This window comes from Giraffa tippelskirchi, chromosome 2, assembly GCF_054371585.1.
Source record: "Giraffa tippelskirchi isolate mGirTip1 chromosome 2, T2T-mGirTip1v1.2.pri, whole genome shotgun sequence".
In the NCBI taxonomy this organism is placed as follows: domain Eukaryota; kingdom Metazoa; phylum Chordata; class Mammalia; order Artiodactyla; family Giraffidae; genus Giraffa; species Giraffa tippelskirchi.
This window is the reverse complement of record NC_137276.1, coordinates 151,345,464-151,365,131: the sequence shown is the minus strand read 5'-3', so window position 1 is coordinate 151,365,131 and position 19,668 is coordinate 151,345,464. Positions and strand designations below refer to the sequence as shown.

Below are 19,668 nucleotides of genomic sequence, written 5' to 3'. Positions count from 1 at the left end.
AGGATTGGAAAAGATACAACAATTCCTTAATGCTTGAAAGATAAAAATCATAGGAAAGATAAAGAAATTTTTGTTTAGTGAGTAGAAACTTACAAAACTCATTACCCTTACGTTACTCTTACATAAGTAAATTCAAGAACCACTAAGCTAAAGTACAGATGAAAGATTCAGATCATTATATTATTATTGTGATGAGATACAATGTAATACTGACATCATTCTAGAGCAGGCCTTGGTAAACTTTTAAGGTGCCAGATAGTAAATACTTTATGCTTTGAGCATCATACATGATTTCTGTTGCATTTTTGTTTCTGAAAACACTTTAAAAACGTAATTTAGTCTGCAGGCTATACAAAAACAAGCTATAGGCCAGATCTGGCTTCTGGGTCATTTTACCAATTCCTGTTCTATAGTATTTAATACATAGAAAATTACATATAGAAAAAAATTACCGTTCCAGTTTTCCAAGAGTTTTAACTTCCATAATTTCTCCAGAATTACCAATAAACACGATGCCAAATCTAGGAAATAAAAGAAGAAAGAAATATAAGATATAAAGGATGAGAGGTGGACCATAAAGAAGGCACAGTGCCAAGCATTGATGCTTTCAAACTGGTGCTGGAGAAGACTCTTGAAGAGTCCCTTGGACAGCAAGGAGATCAAATCAGTCAGTCCTAAAGGAAATCAATCTTAAATACTCATTCGAAGGACTGATGCTGAAGCTCTAATACTTTGGCTGCCTGATGCAAACAGCTACTCACTGGAAAAGGCCCTGATGCTGGGAAAGATTGAAGGCAGAAGGAGAAGAGGGCAACAGAGTATGAGATGGTTGGATGGCACCACTGAGTCAGTGGACATGAACTTGGGCAAACTCCAGGAGATGATGAGGGACAGCAAGGCCTGGCATGCTGCCGTCCATGGGGTTGCAAAGAGCTGGACACAACTGGGCGACTGAACAACAACAACATTTCATATTTTACAGTATAACTTGAGTAAAAACATTTAAAATATAAGTTTAAGATGTATCTTAAAGTATTTCCTTTGAGTATATATAGCATTATTTTTAAGAACTTAGAGGATTAGAGTAGGTACAAAACAATACACAAACAAGTATTTTTCACAACATATTTTATAGCTATCAGACAGTAGCTAGTGGTGCCTGGACCTACTACAACACTACTTCTGCTGCCACAGTAAAATTTGCCATCAGAAGACTGAGGGAATTGAAGGACCAGTAGAAGTGCCATCATGTGATAATACTGCTATCCTATAATAAATGTGTTAATTTATGTAACAAAATTACTTTGGCTTGTTATTAACTTTGGGTATGGGTATACCGCAATGGCTCAGCAGGTAAAGAATCTGCCTGCCAATGCAGGAGATGCAGGTTCGGTCCCTGGGTTGGGAAGATCCCTTGGAGGAGGAAATGGCAAACTACTCCAGCATTCTTTCCTGGGAAATCCCATGGACAGAGGAATCTGGCAGGCTACAGTCTGTAGGGTCACAAAGTCAGACAGGACTGAGCACACATGCAGAATGCAGTAGACTTTTAAAGAGATCTCTTCAAAATACGACTTAATGCAAGCTTGACAACAAAATTAATGACATTTCACATTCTTATTTAAAATATCTTTATGTGCTTTTGATTTTTGTCTGAGAATTTTAAAGTATTTTCTTGTATTTTCACACTTTAATTTAAAGGTATTTTTCTGAAGATTTGAAAATTGTACTTAAACTACCTTGCAGCAGCTTCCACAAGAGCCTTTTCATCTGGTGAAGATGCATAGTACTCCAACTGGGCGGGTGCAAAGTTGGACTGCCAGGGACCATCACCAATGTTATCAGTCTGAACACTGCTAATCTGCACAGTGTGACAGAGACTGACTGCTTTAAAGAAGAGATCATGTTCTTTAATCTGTAGAAACATAATTAATATTCACAATAAAAATACCAATACCAAATAACATGTAGGAAACCAGAAACAAAATTCTAAAAAATGCCAATAAATACAGTTTGTAATTTGATAAAATAAGATGTAGAACAAGAGTGCTACAATCTTGAATTGCATAAGTAATAGCTAGCTGGCTGCTTCTGACTCCAAAGAGTTAAGATGTCATGTTTGCTTATGACCCTTCAACATCTGACTATCTTTTTAGTAGACGTAACCAAATTGCAAGTAAAGGTGAAAACTATTTTGTGGCAGAACTGAGATGGAAAAGGTATTAAATAAATTTAAGCTTTGTTCCTTAACAAAGTCTTACTTACTTCAAGGCAGAAAGCGCTTTCCTTAACCTAGTCTCATTTAAATACCTAGAGATCTAAAGTAGATACATAATAAGTGACAATTTAAGCTGGCTTATGACTATGAATTCTCAATGCTGAACCAAAGTATAAACATTTCAAATGTATATTTCTTGCCCCTCTAACACTTAAAACATCTTCTCCTACAACCCACCAACTACCAAGAATTACTATTTCAAATGAAATTCCTATTTATTAACTTAAAAATTGCTTACGAGTTCAGTTCCATTTTCAGGACTGGTTCTAAAGGAGGAACTGGTTGCAAGATGGGATAAATTGTTAAGATGGGATAAACTAGTAAGATAAGGTAAGTTTCCTTCTGAAGAGTCTGGTGTTTGTCCTTCGGATACAAGTCTACCACTGATTTCTTGGTATTTTGTACCATTAATTGAACATTCCCGAAACTGCATCTCGTTTTCTGTCAGTGTACCAGTTTTATCTGTAAACACATACTCCACCTAGAGACAGAAAAAGAAAACAAACTTTTCTGTTCAGGGTCTTATATTAGACCAAAAAAAACCCCCACAAAACTGCCCTCTGTCTCCTGATGTTGTTTACCAATTAACATTGATATACGGATGTTTAGAGTACAAATAATTAATGATGCCACAGAAACAGGGTAACACAAAACATTTAAAATCTATATACTTCTCTGAGTCTGTGGCATCCTTAGGGTCATGTTCATCTAGAGGTGACTGATAGTTTTTGTTGAACAAACAGAAATAGTTCCCTGGTCAGGGAACTATATTCCACATGCTGCAACTGAAAGATCTTATCTTGCATGCCCCCACATGCTGAAACCAAGACCCATCAGCCAAACAAATAAATTCAAAAAACAAACAAAAACCAGCTGCAATACTTCTGATGGCCACTTCTAAAAGTATACTTTAGGTCTTTTTCAAGATAAAGTGCCATATTTATTGTAGTACTTATTTATTGTATTTACCATATTTATTGTATTTCTTAATAATTTAGCAAGTACTGTTGTCATTAGGTTCCTCTCTTTTCATTTTAAATGTATTACTGACAAAGTTTTTGTTATACCCCAATCCCATTTTCCCATAAACCCTGTGGTTTTTACTAAGTAATTTTGCCCAGCACAGTGATTTTTAGGAATGGGTATGTCACATTACAGCAGAACTGATGAACTAAGATCTTGCAAACCACAGGGCATAGCCGAACAAACACACTATTCTGATATACTATAATATTAGAAATTTAAAATATTATAATAGAAATAAACCAAAAGATAGGTGGAAAGATAAAAGTGCATGACTTCTCCCAGAAGGCATATTATAAAAGCACAGAAATGAGAATTCAAAGTCAAAGAGAATTAGGAAATCAGGATAAATGGTCTGACACCCAAATTAATAAATTTCAGAAAGAAAATTTCACAAAACAGAAAAAGACTTGTTACTAAAGAAATAAGGAAAATTCCTAGAAGTGAAGGACATGTTTCTAGATTAAGAGGACTCAGAGTTCTTTGCCCAATGGGAGAAAAAAAAGACACCAAGGTGTACCATCATAAAATTTCAGATTCATTGCACAAAGAGAAGATTATAAATATTAACACTTCCAGAAACAAAACAAAGATCACACACAAAGAACTGAGAATCAGAATAGGATTGGATTTCTCAGTAGAAACACTGGAAGCCAGAAAAAAAATGGAGAACTGCTTTTGAAAATTTTGGGGAAAAATAATTCCCAACCTGGGATGTGTTACCCAGCTAAATTATTAATCGAGTGTAAGAAGGAAATAAAGATATTTTTAGACGTGCAAAATCTCAAAATATATCCATCTTCTGCATCCTTTTCGAAGAAGTTATTAGAAGATGTGGTCCACCAAAATAAGAGAATAAGCAACAGGTGGGAAGACATGGGAAGCAGAGGGCAGGAAATTTAAAACAGACGGGAGACAAAGGAAGTTCTAGGGTGACGGAAAAGGAAGTCCAGGGTGACAGCTGGGAAGCTGGCCCAGAAAGAAGTCCAAATTGAAGCAGAAAAATGAAAGGTTTCAAGAGAAAGCGAGCAACAGAATAAAAAAGAGAAAGGAAATCCTAGATTACCTGCTGTGTTTGAATATGTGGAGAGATGGTTCATACACTCGTCAGATTTGTTTGTGGTAAATGAAAATTAAGTGAATGGAAAAACAGAACAATTAAGTCTAACAAAACCAAAATACATAAGAAAAATGTAGTTATAGTACTACAAAGCACACAGAGAGAACCAGGAGTTAATAAACAATAAAAAAACAGTTCTAATAATGTCAATAAGTGAATATTTATTAAATCCCAAATTGTGATTTAACAATCTTGGGGAGCTATGGAGAGGCAAAGTGGGTATATGTCTGGGTATGTGTGTAGAAGGAATAGTGTAAGGGTTATATCTTTATATTTCATAGTAAATAATGTCTCAACTTTAAAAATCCAGAAAGAATACCATATAAAAATACAGTGCTTAATAATGAAGAACAGCTTAAGATTTCAAAATGGGAAACAAGGTGTGGAGCAAAGAAAGTGGGGCTGTTTTTTAGAATAAGTTTTGTAATATTTAGTTTTATTAGTCTTTGTACATTTATTGTTTTGATAAAAATAACAAATTAGAAAAACAAAATGATCATTTTTACCTGTCCAAGTTCTTCATTCAGATCAGAAGTATTGACTTGAGCTTTCTGATCTGATTCTTCATGATAGAGATCAAGATCCCAGCCAATAAAAAATGATCCCAGGAATTTTTGCAGTTCCACTGTCACGTATAATGAAATTGGAATGATGAAATTGTAGAGTACCAAAAAAGCAAGGAAGTCTGAAATAAATTTCAGAATCTGTGGGGAAAAAATGATTTTTGGTAAGAAAAAATATGAGAATTTCTTTATCATCACTGAAGAAAATAATCAGTTTCACATTTCAATAGACTATCAACTATATTCTGAAACAGAATAGCCTCATGAGTTGAAATTCATTTATCAAATTGTCCTTTCAACACATTTATTGCTCTTTAGAATCTTAAATAAAGAGAAAGGAAAAAAGGTTAAAACCAAATTACTTAATTTGTTACTTTTTGTGTGTGTGCCTGAGCCTGTGCCCAGCTGCTCAGTCAGGTCTCTTTGCAACACCATGGACTGTAGCCAGCCAAGCTCCTCCGTCCATGTAATTTTCTAGTCAAGAATGGGTTGCCATTTCCCACTTCAGGGGATCTTCCTGACCCAGGGATTGAACCTGCATATCCTGCATCTCAAGTGGAGATTCTTAACCACTGAGCCACTGGGGAAGCCCAGTGAATTACTCTGATAGAAATGAAAATTAATTAATTTACTCTTTAGTTAATTTATAATATACAGTAAATGGAATAAAAATTTCAATATCCAGTACTGAAGTGGAATGCAAATACAGATAATCTAAATTTTTGTGATCTTCTTTAACCATTTAAGGTATGCCATAGGGAATATAATTGCTTATGTCCTAAAATGTAAAAAGCATACCAGTACAAACATGCTGGCTACTCTTCACATGCAATATCCTTTTGATATCCTTCAACAGTAATACTTTAAGGGGATGACAGTGATAACTCCTATCAGAAGTCACTACAAAGCATTAAAAGATATAAAATTTCCAAAGACTAAAACTTTCTTTATAACAGAGTCAAGAACACCATAAAATACCTTACTACTATTTCTTTGATGTACTGTTTTTTGGTTATACCAAGGTTCATCCCATTTTTCTTCAGCTTGCCATGTATATTTCAAGATAGTACTGATGATGGCTTCAGAAATAAGGATTATTAGATAAATTATCAAAAATGTATTCATTGACCTGAAATGAAAAAAAGAGAATATAAAACGTATCAATAACACGTTACTATACTGATTTGTTTGGAAATTATTATTGGTATTAAATAAGGCATTAAATCTATAAGATATTATGATAGCTATCTAAATGACACAATTTATGACCATTCAATTGAATCTATTTACTAAAAATAAAAGAACAGATACATACGATTACAACCATATTTGCTATAGTTAAGCTACTGTTCAAAATGCTTATAGTAAATGACAGTTTTGGCTAGTTATTTTGCTGTAAATAATTATCAAAAGATTTTCTACATTTTCAGGACCTATCTTACTTTATGTGCAAACATAACTAATATTTGTATAGCATTGATATTTTATAAAACTTCTGTCACATCCACTAAGGTGTCTTCTGTTAAACAAAAAACAAGCTTGTCTAATGTTTATAAAAACCTGTGAGGAAGAGATTGCATCCTTTTTAAAGATGGTGACCAAAACTCAAAAATCATTCTGTTGATTTCCCAAAATCATACAAGTCACGAATTCACTTCAAAATCCCTCTTCTTTTCACTGGGCAAGCTTAATATTGTATCTCTAAAGTCCTTCATCAACATTCTGTTCTTTCCAGCACACAGATTTTACATGGATTTTGTTAGGTGTACACCTAGGTACTTCTTTGGGAGTGGTGACTGCAAATGGTATAATTTAAATTTCAGTTTCTGTCATTGATGTTTCTTTTTAAATGTCACTATTTAGTGCTGTGACAGTTAATTTTATGTGTTGACTTGACCAGGCTAACCAGAGAACTGGTAAAACATTGTTTCTGGATGTGTTTGTGAGGGTGTCTCTGGAAGAGATAGTTGGTTCAGTAGACTTAGTAAAGACATATGACCTCACCAATATAGGCAGTTAGTTGCTCAGTCATGTCTGACTTTTTGCAAGCCCATGGATTGTAGTCTGCCAGGCTCCTCTGTCCATGGACTTCCCCAGGCAAAAATACTGGAGTGGGTATCCATTCCCTTCTCCAGGTTATCTTCCTGAACTGGTGATTGAACCTGGGTCTCCTGTACTGCAGGCAGACTATTGTCTGAGCCACCAGGGAAGCCCCAACATAGGTAGGCATCATCCAATTCACTGAGGCTCAAATGGAACAACAACAAAAGAAGGTGAAGGAAGGGCAAATTCTGTCTCTTCTTGATTTGGGACATCAGAGCTGCTGGTTCTTAGGACTTTGGATTTGGGCTAAATTATACCACCGAGTTTCCTGGGTCTCTATCTTGCATTTGGCCGACTGAGATTTCATGGGCTCCACAACCACGTGAGCCAATTCCTATAATAAATCTTCCCTTATATGTAACTTAGGTATAGCCTACGGGCTTAGTTTCTCTAGAGAATCCTAATATAAGTACTATAAATTTCCTTCTCAGCACTGCTATAGCTACATTCTACAAAATGTGATTGTTGTATTTTCATTAATTTCTAGGTATTTAAAAATTTTTTCTTTGAGATTTCCTATTTGACTCACAGATTACTTAGAAGAGCTCCAGCTGCTCCATATCTTTGCCAATACTTGGAACATTCAGTTGTTTCCATTTTCACCACTTCAATACATGTGTCTTGGTATCTCTTTGTAGTTCTACTTTGTATCTCTTATGACTAATGATATACACTTTTTCATGTGCTTATTGGCCATACGTATATTCTCCTTTTGTGAAATATCTGTTCATATCTTACCTGTTTTTTCACTGGGCTGTTTTTATTATAAATATATAGGAGTTTTTAATATATCATTATATATCCTGAATACAAGTTCTTTGTAAGATAGATCTTGTGAATATCTTCTCCCAGTTTGTGGCTTCTTTGTTCATTTCCTTAATTGTGTAGTCTGATGAGAAGTTTTTAACTTTGAGGAAGTCCAGTTTATCAATTTTTCCTTTTATTTATGCTATTTGTGTCCTAAAAAATATTTAGTTATCTCAAGGTTGTGAAGATATCTTAAGTTTTCTTCTAAAAGTTTCATAGTTTTAGCTTTTATGTTTAGGTCTATGATCCATCGTGAAAAATTTTTGGTGTATAGTGTAAGGCAGGAGTTGAAGTTTATTATTTTTTTTTCCCATTTGAATATCCAATTGTTGTTACATCACTTGTTGAAAAGACTTTTTCCTCACTGAATTCACTTAATGCTTTGCTTGAAAATCTACTGACTATTTCTCAACTCTCTATATTTTAACCTACTGAACTATCTTTTTATGCTAAAATCATATGAAACTTACTGTAGCTTTATACTGTCTTGAAATGAGGCAATATAAATCTTCCAGCTTTTTTTCTTAAGAAAGATTGTTTCCATTATGCATTTGCATATGTTATTTTGGCTACTGTATTTCAATATTCAGATTAGAATCACCTTGCCAATTACTACAAAAAAAAACTTGCTAGGATTTTAATTAGGATTGAAAGAATTTACACATCAACTGACAGCTTAGTAGTATTGAACCTGTCAATCTACTGTGATTTCTCCATTTATTTAAGACTTTAACATCTCTCACGTTTCATAGTTTTCACTATAGAGATCTTGCACAAGTTCTTAAAAATTTATTCCTAAATATGTTTTTTCAACACTACTGTAAAATGTTAACTATTTTTTTAAAAATTTCATTTTCCTACTATTTCTTAACGTTATACAGATTAGATTGAAAAGATTTTAAAAATTGATCTTGTATTCCGAGACCTTAGTAGTATCATTTACTAGTTCCAGAAGTTTTTTCTTGAGTCTTTACAACTATCTACGTGACCAGTCATGTATCTTCGACAGGGAGAATTTTACTCCTCACTTTCGAATGTTTATGCCTTTTATGTTTTTGTCTTATTGCACTGAATAGGATATCTAGGATAATGTTGAAAGAAAGTAGTGAGACTGGATCTTCTGGGTACAAGTCCTTTACAAGATATGTGCTTTGCAAATATTTTCTCCTAGTTAATGGCTTGTCTTTTCATTTTCTTAACATTATATTTTCATGAAGTTTAATTTATCAATTTTGAGTTTTGCTTTGGGTTCCTTTTTTGTATGTTTCTTTATCTAAGAAATATTTCCTTAATCCAGGGTCACAAATATTTCCCCCCATGTTTTATAGATTTAGCTATTATGCTTAGGTCTTACATTTTGAGTAGATATTTTTATATGGTAGGAGGTAAGGGTCAAAGTTTGGTTTTTGGCATATTAATGTCAATTGTTCCAGCATTGTGCTGAAAAGACTATATGCTTTTGTGTGGAGATTTTTAAAAATAATTCTGTTTGATATATAGAGTTATTTAGACTTTGTTTCATCTGTGACAATCTTTGAAAGTTATGTTTTCAAAGAATTTGTTCATTTCATCTAAGCTGGAAAAATCTAGTGACAAAAAGGTTAATTTCTTTATCTGTGGATCAAGTGACCATGTAGGTAGGATCTGCAGTGATATCCTCTCATTCATCCCTGATATTGGTAATTTTTAAGCTTTCTCTCTTCTACCGCTGCTTTTTCCCTTTGATCTCTCGATCTAGGTATAAATATACTTATTTTAATATTTGCAAAGAAGCAACTTTTGGCTCTTAATTTTGTCTATTGCTTGTTTTTTATTCTATTGTTTAAAGCCTGCATTTTAAATATTTCTTCTCTTTATTCTCAGATTGGGTTTAACTGCTTCTTTTTGTCCAGTTTAAGGGGAAAACTTGGAAGACTAATTTTAAGCCTTTCTGCTTTCCATAAACATTTAAAGCAAAAAATTTCTCTCTAACCTAAGTTTTGCCTGAGTCTGGAGATTTAATATGCTGGATTTAAAATTACCATTCTGCTTTCTTCCTGAAATTTAGAAATTTTCAGTTATTATTTTTTCAAAGATTTTTATTCTTCCCTTTTTGCTCTCTCTTTTTTTCAGGGGCGGGGACTCAATTAGATTTATGCTAGATAGCTTAATATTGTTCCACATGGCTCTGAAACTGTTTTTCTTCAATTTTTTTTCTGTTCTTCAGACTGATGTCTATTGCTCTTTCAAGTTCACTGACAACTTCTGCTTCCCTCAATCTGGTATTGAGTCCATCTCATGACATTTACATTCCAGTAATCATGTTTTCCAACTCAAGAATTTTCACTGCATTCTTTTATAGTTTCCATTTAATCTGCTGAGATTTCACATATGTTTATTGACACCTTCCTTTAGGCTCCTGAACATATTTATAAAATCTGCTATAAAGTTATTGTCTACTAACTACAAGGTCTAAATCATTACAGACATAGTTTCTGTTGAGTTCTCTGAGTATGAATTACATTTCCTTCACATGTCTGCTTTTTTTTTTTTTTTACCAGAACAAAAAACAGGGGAACTTTAATCTTGCTTTACATAACTCCTTTTTAAAGTAAAACACGATACATAAAAACCATAAAGAAAATTACTGATAATTTCAACTAAATAAAAATTCTGCATGGTAACCATATTACAAACTAAGTACAAAGTCAAACAGTAAAATGAAAAGGTATATAATTACAATATATTAGTTATGGTACTTATTTACATTTTTATTAATACAAGTCTTTTTTAAACTTTTAATTTTGTATTGAGGTGTAGCTGATTAACAATGTTTTGACACTTTCAGGTGTACAGTGAAGGGACTCAGCCATATATATACACATGATTCCATTTTCCCCCAAACACCTTTCTCTTCCAGGCTGCCACATAACATTGAGCACAGTTCCAGGTGCTATACAGTAGGTCCTTATTCACATCTGCTTATTTTTCACTAGATACCGGATTTTTATAAATAATACATTACAGAGACTGTATTCTTTTATGTTTCTCAGATGAGTGCTGGTTTTTATCTCAGCAGCAAGTTAACTTGACTAGCTTCAAACATCAAATTCTGTTTTCTACTGCTGTTGAAACAGCAAAATTCTCTGTTCAGTTCTTTCAGCTTCTTGGTACTGACTTTTTGCCAAGCCCACTAGTCTCCCCTGTACATGCATAGTTCTAACAGTCAGTCAAGGATCTGGGCAGAATTTATGTGCCTGTTTTGGAGTTCATTCCCTTAAATGATTTTTCCCTTTTTAGCTGCTCCTTCAGCTTTGAACTTTGTCCTCTAACATCTACACACTATAAAGCTCAGGCTCTCTCACAGCCTGTGCAGCAGCACAAAAAGTAAAAAGGGCCCTCAGGTAAAAAGCTGCACTCCCCCTTGTTGCTGCTGTCATTTTTCAGGCATAGACTCCTTGGCAGTTTCTGTTTTTCATCACTTGCCAATGCTTTCAAATACTTGTTTATTAATATTCTGCCCAAATTTTATAATTGTTATCTGCAGGTTTAGTCTGCTCAAGTGGTTCCATTATTATTCAACAATATTTATTTTAAAATCAATATTTTAGCACCTGCAATATGCTAAACATTGTGCAAAATGCTACCTGTATACAGAAATGTTAGAAACCATCCATTCCTCTTTGACATTGATCTTAATATTTGGAGGGGTGGTTTCCTGCTGGTCCAGTAATTAGGACTCTTGAGCTTTCAGTGCTGTGAGCCCATCGATTCCTGGTTGGAGAACTAATATCCCACATGCTGTATGGCATGGCCAAAACACACACACACACACACACATATATATATTTGCATCTCCTCAGGCAAGGGACACAAAAGCAAAAAGGGACTATATCAAACTAAAAAGCTTTTGCACAGTGAAAGAAACTATCAATAAAATGAAAAAGCAGCCTACTGAATGAGAGAAAACTTTACAAATAATATATCTGACAGGAGGTTAATATCCAAAATATATAAAAATTCACACAACCTAACATCAGAAAAACAATCAGATTAAAAAATTGGCAAAAGATCTAATTCGACATTTTTCCAAATCATCAGGGAAATGCAAATCAAAACCATGAGATACCACCTCATATCTGTCCAAATGGCTATCATCAAAAATACAATGCATGACAAGTGTTGGTGAGGATGTGGAGAAAAGGGAACTATAATACACCAATTAGGAAACAGTGAGAAACTTAACTTTTTTTGGCACCAAAATCACTGGTGACTGCAGCCATGAAATTAAAAGACGCTTGCTCCTTGGAAGAAAAGCTATGACCAACCTAGACAGCATATTAAAAAGCAGAGACATTACTTTGCCAACAAAGGTCCATCTAGCCAAAGCCTTGGTTTTTCCAGTAGTCACGTATGGATGTGAGAGTTGGACTATAAAGAAAGTTGAGTGCTGAAGAATTGATGCTTTTGAACTGTGGTGTTGGAGAAGACTCCTGACAGTCCCTTGGACAGCTAGGAGATCCAACCAGTCCACCTTAAAGGAAATCAGTACTGAATATTCATCGGAAGGACTGATGCTGAAACCCCAATACTTGGGCCACCTGATGAGAAGAACTGACTCACTGGAAAAGACCCTGATGTAAGGAAAGATTGAAGACAGGAGGAGAAGGGGATGACAGAGGATGAGATGGTTGGATGGCATCACCGACTCAATGGACATGAGTTTGAGTAAGCTCTGGGAGTTGGACAGGGAAGCCCGGTGTCCTGCAGTCCATGGGGTCACAAAGAGTCGGACAGGACTGAGCAACTGAACTGAATACACCAATGGTGAGACTGTAAATTGGCGCAGCCACTATGGAAAACAGTATGGCGGTTCCTCAAAAAAGGTAAAAATAGAATTGCCATATGGCCCAGCAACTTCACTTCTGTGTATTTACCCAAAGAAAACAAGAACACTAGTTTGAAAAGATATATGCACCCAATGTTCACTGTAGCATTATCTACAACAGCCAAGATATGGAAGCAACCTCAGTATCTACCAATAGATGAATGGATAAAAAAGATGTGGTATATATACACACAATGGAATATTACTTAGCCATAAAAAATGAAATACTGCCATCAGTGACATGGATGAATCTAAAGGGTATTATGCTAAGTCAAACAGAGAAAGACAAATACCATATGGTCTTATTTATATGTGGAATCTAAAAAAACCAAAATGAAAACAGACTCATCGATATAAACAGGTGGTTGCCTGATGGGGTTGGAGGAATGGGTAAAAGTGGTGAAAGGGATTAAGAGGTACAAAACTTTGGTTATAAAATAAATGTCATGAAGATGGAATATCTGTATAAGGGATATGGTCAATAATATTGCAATAACTTTGTATGGGGACAGACGATTACTAGTCTCATTATATCATTTCATAATTGATACAAATGTCAAATCACCACATACTACACCTGAAACTAATATTATTCATCAACTGTATGTCAATAAATCAAAATTAAATAAAAATGAGAAACTCTCCCTATCCTCAAGGATATCATCTTTTGTTGACTTGAAACATACATTTATACCACATATTTTATATATATATAATAATATTCATATCAACAGTCATATTTATGTGTAAATAAAATAGTTTTCTTACTTTTCTACTGCAGATCGTTTCTGCGATTTACTCTTGTAATTTAATGCCATCTTAGTTTCCATTCCGGTATATACAGCAACACCTGAAAAACAAAGCAGTCTTAAACTAATCCTCCACCATGTTTCACAAAAGGAATGTACTCACTAGCATGAAAGCAACTAAGAAAAGGTATCATCTGACAGTTGTTAGAATTCGGCTTTCCTTTAAGTCCTGGAGGTTTTTGGGAAACTCCAGTCATTCAGCCTACTGACTGAGAAAGGCATATAGATTCTGTTCCTGAATTATAACTGAGATATTTGAATGAAAGCGGTATTACTTGAGTTGGAACTGATGGGGCAAAGAATTTGGAAAGGTAAAGATGGCAGAGAATGCCATTACAGATACAGCAAATATGCACTAACTATAGGGCAAAGACAGAAATGGAAGAGCACTTTCTATTAGGTTGCAACAATGGACTGGGATCAGTTTGAGAGGCCTTAAATGCCCGGATCTGGAGTCTAGCCATAATCTCATAAGCACTGGAAAGATAATATGGAAATCTGTCAGAGTAAATGAAGTAAACACAAGGAAACTGCTATTCTAAAAACACGTGCCTATGAGAAAGACTCTGAGATGTGAGAGAACGACAGTAATAATGGTACTAAAACTGGGAAGAACAGTCTTGAAATTAGGTAAAAGCAGTCTTATTTAAAAAAACAGACAAAAACTTTGGAGTAAGAGCATTGTTTGAATGCTAGCTCTGCCACTTAGTTCTGCAACCTTGAGCAAGTTATTTAATCTTTCCAAGTCTCAACTACTCCATCTTTAAATGGGAAAAAATATCTCATTAAAATTGTTGCAAGGTTGTGTGACAAATTAGCAAAATGCCTAGAAACAGAAGGACGGTCAATAAATGTTTATGCCTATTCCTAAACAGTATGATGTGAGGAACAATATTCATCATGCTCTCTTCCTCAAGATCTGTGCTGGAATTTTCACTAGTAAAATTATTCCTTAAAGGCAGAGATTACAACTCAAAAGACAAAGGGCACCAAAATTATAGAAATGTGAGCTATCAGACAGAATGGTACAACACAGAGAGGCAGTGCTGAGGAAAACAGCAGCAAACTCATCTAAAGGCATTCAAATACACATTTCCTAAAATTTAAGACTGTGAAGGTATTATTGCTAGAGAGGTGTTAAAATACAGTATTATATGAGAGGGCCTAAAAGTCCTGGAGGTTTCTCTGGACTTTTTAAACCATAAAACTTAACTATGGTTTCCTTTTTTAAATTGTGACAGAATACACGTAACATACAATTTACTATTTTAATTCAGAGGTACTTAGTTACATTCACAATGTTGTGCAACCATCCTTACTATCTAAGTTAAGAATATTCCTCCCCCCACAAAAAACCCTGAACCCATTAGGCAATCATTTCCCATTCCCCTCCCCAGCTCCTGGGAACCACTAATCTAGTTTCTATCTCTATGAATTTGCTTATTTTGGGGCTTTTTAAAAAAATGGCATCATACAATATGTGGCCTTTTCTGTTTGATTTCTTTCATTCAGCATTTCAAAGTTTATGTTGCAGCATGTATCAGTACCGCATTTCTTATAGGGGAGTAATATTCCATTAGTTGGATAGCCTACATTTTGTTTATCCACTCATTAGTCGATAGACATTTGGGCAGTTCCTACCCTTTGGGCTATTGTGAACAGTGCTGTTATGAACATTCTCAGACAAGCCTTTGTTTGAGCACCTGTTTTCAACTCTTTTAAGGTATATATCTAGAAGTAGAATTGCTAGGTGATATGTTTATAATTCTATGTTTAACTTATTGAGGAACTGCCAAACTATTTTCCACAGCAGCTGGAACATCCTACTCCTACCAGCAATGTTCCAATCTCTCCACATTTTTGTCACTCATTACTCTCCTTTTTAAAAAATTATGGATTTCTTTATCAGAGAGCCTAACACTGAGAGATAAAATATAGTACAGTTAACAGAAAACTAAAGAATGAGAAAGAAGAGATCAAAAGCTAACGGGCCATTCCTTAAAGGTGAGGAGCTAGTTGACAGCTAAAGGTTACCATTAACTTCACAATTTACCTAGAGTTGACTCAGAGCATAGTGAATTGAGATCTCCAATGCAAGAACACTATTTATTCATCCTTGATCCAGTCAGTGTATGTTAAGACAGCATCTGATATATAGTCACAGATCAGTAAGAATTTGCTGAAGGAATAAATGACCTAGCAGTTTTAACAATCCATTCTAACTATAATGGAATTGTACAAGTGGTTTATTGCACCATGGTGCCAGATTACACAGTTCTCAACACCATTAATACAAATGCCAGAATTATCTTCTTAGCATGAAGTATTCACGAAGAAAATATAACAGCAAGGTTCTAATCTATTATTCAAAAGTAGGAATTAAGAAAAAATGCAACACAAAATTATATTAACACAGTCTTTGAAAGAAAATTATCACAGACAATAAATTTTCTAACCAAAATAACACAAATGCTGTGCTTTCAAAAATACTTCATATAAAGCATCAAAACAAATCTATTATTAAAATTTTTCGATATATACAAACCAAAAATTTCTTTTGTGTTTTTTAATCTGGCTCCACGAAGCAAGAGACTCTCTGGCCCCAGAGGTCTAGGGGGAAAAATAACCAAAAGCATTAAATATATTAAAAGTTCAAGTAAATTTTAAACGGCATCTTTAGCAGACAGAAGGGACTTAAACCCATACTTACAACAATGCTTTCACATAAAACCAAAATCTCAGCTAGTATAAAGCTGTCTAGGTCAATCATGATGTTAGTTACTGTAACAACAAATATCTGCTTTAGCATTTCAGTCATTTTAAGGTCAATGACTCAGAAATAAGATTATGCCTGTAGATATAATCAGAAAGCCACTAGTTTCAGAAGTTTAGACATAAAACTCAGCAAAACCAAAAAATTAAGTGATAACTTAAAAATGTTTTACAGAAGACGAAATTTTAAAATTTTGACCAAAATTAATAAACAGTTTTCAAAGGGAAAATACAGAGTTAAAATGCAATGTAAACAGGTTGCGTGAAGGAAAAAAGCAATGTAAACATAAATTGTAGTATGATTTGTGCATAACTGCATGTTTTCTGCACAATTAAAATTATACCAGGTTACAAAAGATAACATAGTAAGTGAGTTAGTTTTTTTAGGCAAGATCAACACTACAACTTGATTACTTGCATTGCATACTTCTTGGAGCATGGGGGTCTTCTTGCTGTGTGAATTTCTCTCCATAAAGGAGATATAAAACGAGAAGAAATAACTGGAAAGGAAAATTGTATTTTCTCAGTAATAGCAAATGATAACTCTGTTATGGATGGATAAAAAGCTTTAATTTTGTTGATATTCCTTATCATAAGGCTTTTCTGAAATATACAGACAAGGTTATCCAAATTAAACAGAATCTGAGCCAATTCTGAAGAAGTCTATAAACCCAAACACTAAAAAAAATCCAATGAATACAGGGGGCCAGGTGTTTGGCTATGTATAACAAATATGGTTTTATTAGATCATATATTTGGAACACACTGAATGGATATTCCAAAATCAATTATTCAGGAGACTTATAACGGTTCTTTTTCATTTGGTTCCAACAACGAATAGAAAAACTTCGAGCTCAAGTTGACATATAAAATTAGGATATAATGGTAGTAAGCTTCAAATTAAAAAATTCATTAGTTCACTGTGGTTGCTTCAGCAAAGAACAAGGCTCCCTTAAAAAAACAAAAAACAAAAAAACAACCATTCTACTTGCTAACATAACGTAATTGATCTTTTCCTTTACCAATCACAATATCTTAATGCAAGTCATACGATGTATCCACGCAAGTATTCCACTATGTCACTATAGAAATCAAAATAAAACCCAGTCGTTGTTCAGCAAGGGTCCCTAAACTTACAAAGACCTTGTCACCGAGTTCACTGAACGTGCTCCTATATTAGCTTTTATTAAAAATGTGAATCCATCCTGATGCATTTTTTTGGTGGCTTGTCTTGAGGATTTTATTAAAACAAATTCTCAGTTTTTTATGTTAGTATCTTATTTTATGCAGCCAGTATAAACTGAACATCTCCAGAAAATAGGTGGAATGCTAATTTAATTAGAAGTTCAAGGGTTGATTCCAAGATTTATTCTAAATTCAGCTTTGTGGTCATGAGTAACAATGTAATATCACCCTATCAGAAAATCTTTGAAATGACAAGTTTTTCATGTAGGTACCAGAAATTAACCTGAATATTGAGTGAAAACAAACCAAAACAACCAACCAACCAATCAGAAGAGTAAAGAAGAAGTTCTAGATTGCCCAGTAATCTAGTTTGTGAGGAATGATTTTTAAGTGAAGAAGACCATAAGACATTTTTTGTATTCTAGACTTAGGTGGTGGTAGTTTAGATGTGTAAGAATGTGAACAGGAACCACTGTTTCCTTTATGTTACTATCTAATATTATTAATACTACCTAATATTATTAGACAAAGAAATACTAGTACACCAATAATCTTACTAACTTATTTTAATGTTATTTCACTGCATTTGCTTCATCCTCATTTCATTTGCTGCTGCTGGAAATTTGCTAGAAGATGAAATGTTAAATGTTTCAATTCTTTTTCAGGATCCCATTGCTTACTTATCTAATCTCCCTTTAACTTGATTTTAGTCCCTCCCCCAAACAATTTTCACTTAAAAGTGATTGGATAATGCAAATTCATTCTTACCTTACAATTTCTTCCATTTGTTGAGTTATTGTCATTCGTCCCATGAATCTATCAAAGAATTCATCATGTTACAAAAAAACTAATAATACATTTATGACATCAATAGGTGGAAAATTTTAAGAAAGTTTTGGCACTATTCTTATACCAATCTTTTGCATGTTTGAATGATCCAATATTCATACTAGAAATTACAAAGGTAAATCAGTCACTAAACTTTAAAAAATTAGTATTCTTAGATTCTTAGGGAGTGATCAGTGGTGCTGTTTTCCTTCTCATGCTCTCTGCTTCACCCTGTTCCATTTGTGGAGGAGCAGTGTAAGGCCTTCCCCCACCATGCAGTGTGCTCCCTGCCATCCCTTGCATGATTTTCCTGGGCTTTGCAGATGATGTACAAATATGTGCTGGTGCCATAAGCAGGTGCTGCTGCCCAAAGCTGTCTCACTAGCTCTCCTCATGGTCTATTTCACCCACTTTTGCCATCAAAATTGTAGCAGGAATTAATGGCCTAGAGGCTGGCCAGTTGCTAGTCATTTCTGCTTCCATCATTGTCTTCAACCTCCTAGTGGAGCTGGAAGGTGATTACTGGGATGATCATGTCTTTTCCTTCTACTTCATACTTTTTTTTTTTCTACCACCATGGGACTGCTCTACCATAACTAGTAGCAGAGAACCTCTGGCTAGTGACAGTGCACCAGAATGAGAATGAGGACAGTGCCTTTATGGAGTGTAACAACATGACCCTCATCCACTTGCTACTCTACTTACAGTCTTTGGGCCCATGAGTGAGAGAAACCTCATCCTACTTCTGCTGTGGCTACAGATCATGGGCGGTGCTGTCACCTTCTCCATTCTGACCAGCTGTCCAACTCTTCTGCGTCAGAGTCCCCTGATCCACTGCACTTTGATTCACAGCCTCCAGGGTTTCTAACTCTGGCTGACCCCTTCTGGACCAAGACTGTTTCCCAGCCCAGGCCTCTCCCACCCTTCATTCTCCTCCAGATTGTGACCTCAGCATCTCGTTTTCCTTGTGACTACTGACATCCTGGGCCTTTCTTGCCCTCTAAAAACTATTGCTTGGACTCTGCCTATGGCTTTCTTGAATTTGCCACTCTCCTTCTCCATTCTGTTTTGCAGCCTCCTAAGGCAGAATACTGTAGTTTTTATGCAATTATCCACAACTCTGACACTCAGGGAGTATGTTGGGCCTGGGAATAGAACCCTGGCTGGGGATAGGGATACAAGTTCCAAGATGACTTGACATTTGGCTATAAATTATGTATTCTGATTAAGAGCAGACCAGGGGGTCAGGTGCTCCCAGTGGTGACAATAAAATGTTGTATTTATTTTAAAAAGCTTTTTAAAACTTTCTCCCC

General features: G+C 34.8%; 1 protein-coding gene across 14 annotated transcripts in view; it reads right to left on the bottom strand.

Annotated features, from left to right (window-relative positions):
* The window catches only part of ATP11B (ATPase phospholipid transporting 11B (putative)), a 115,375-nt gene that overhangs the window by 53,060 nt on the left and 42,647 nt on the right, over window positions 1–19,668 (bottom strand). For all 14 annotated transcript variants that reach the window (XR_014077176.1, XR_014077180.1, XR_014077179.1 and 11 more), the window contains 8 exons: window positions 18,296–18,343; window positions 16,116–16,180; window positions 13,530–13,611; window positions 5,963–6,113; window positions 4,928–5,125; window positions 2,517–2,759; window positions 1,740–1,915; window positions 453–521 (listed from right to left, as the gene is read on the bottom strand). Coding sequence is in view for 9 of the 14 variants with exons in the window: in XM_081571105.1 (XP_081427231.1) it covers window positions 453–521; window positions 1,740–1,915; window positions 2,517–2,759; window positions 4,928–5,125; window positions 5,963–6,113; window positions 13,530–13,611; window positions 16,116–16,180; window positions 18,296–18,343 (1,032 nt within the window). In the remaining 5 variants the exon portion in view is untranslated. The remainder of the gene's footprint in view (window positions 1–452; window positions 522–1,739; window positions 1,916–2,516; window positions 2,760–4,927; window positions 5,126–5,962; window positions 6,114–13,529; window positions 13,612–16,115; window positions 16,181–18,295; window positions 18,344–19,668) is intronic.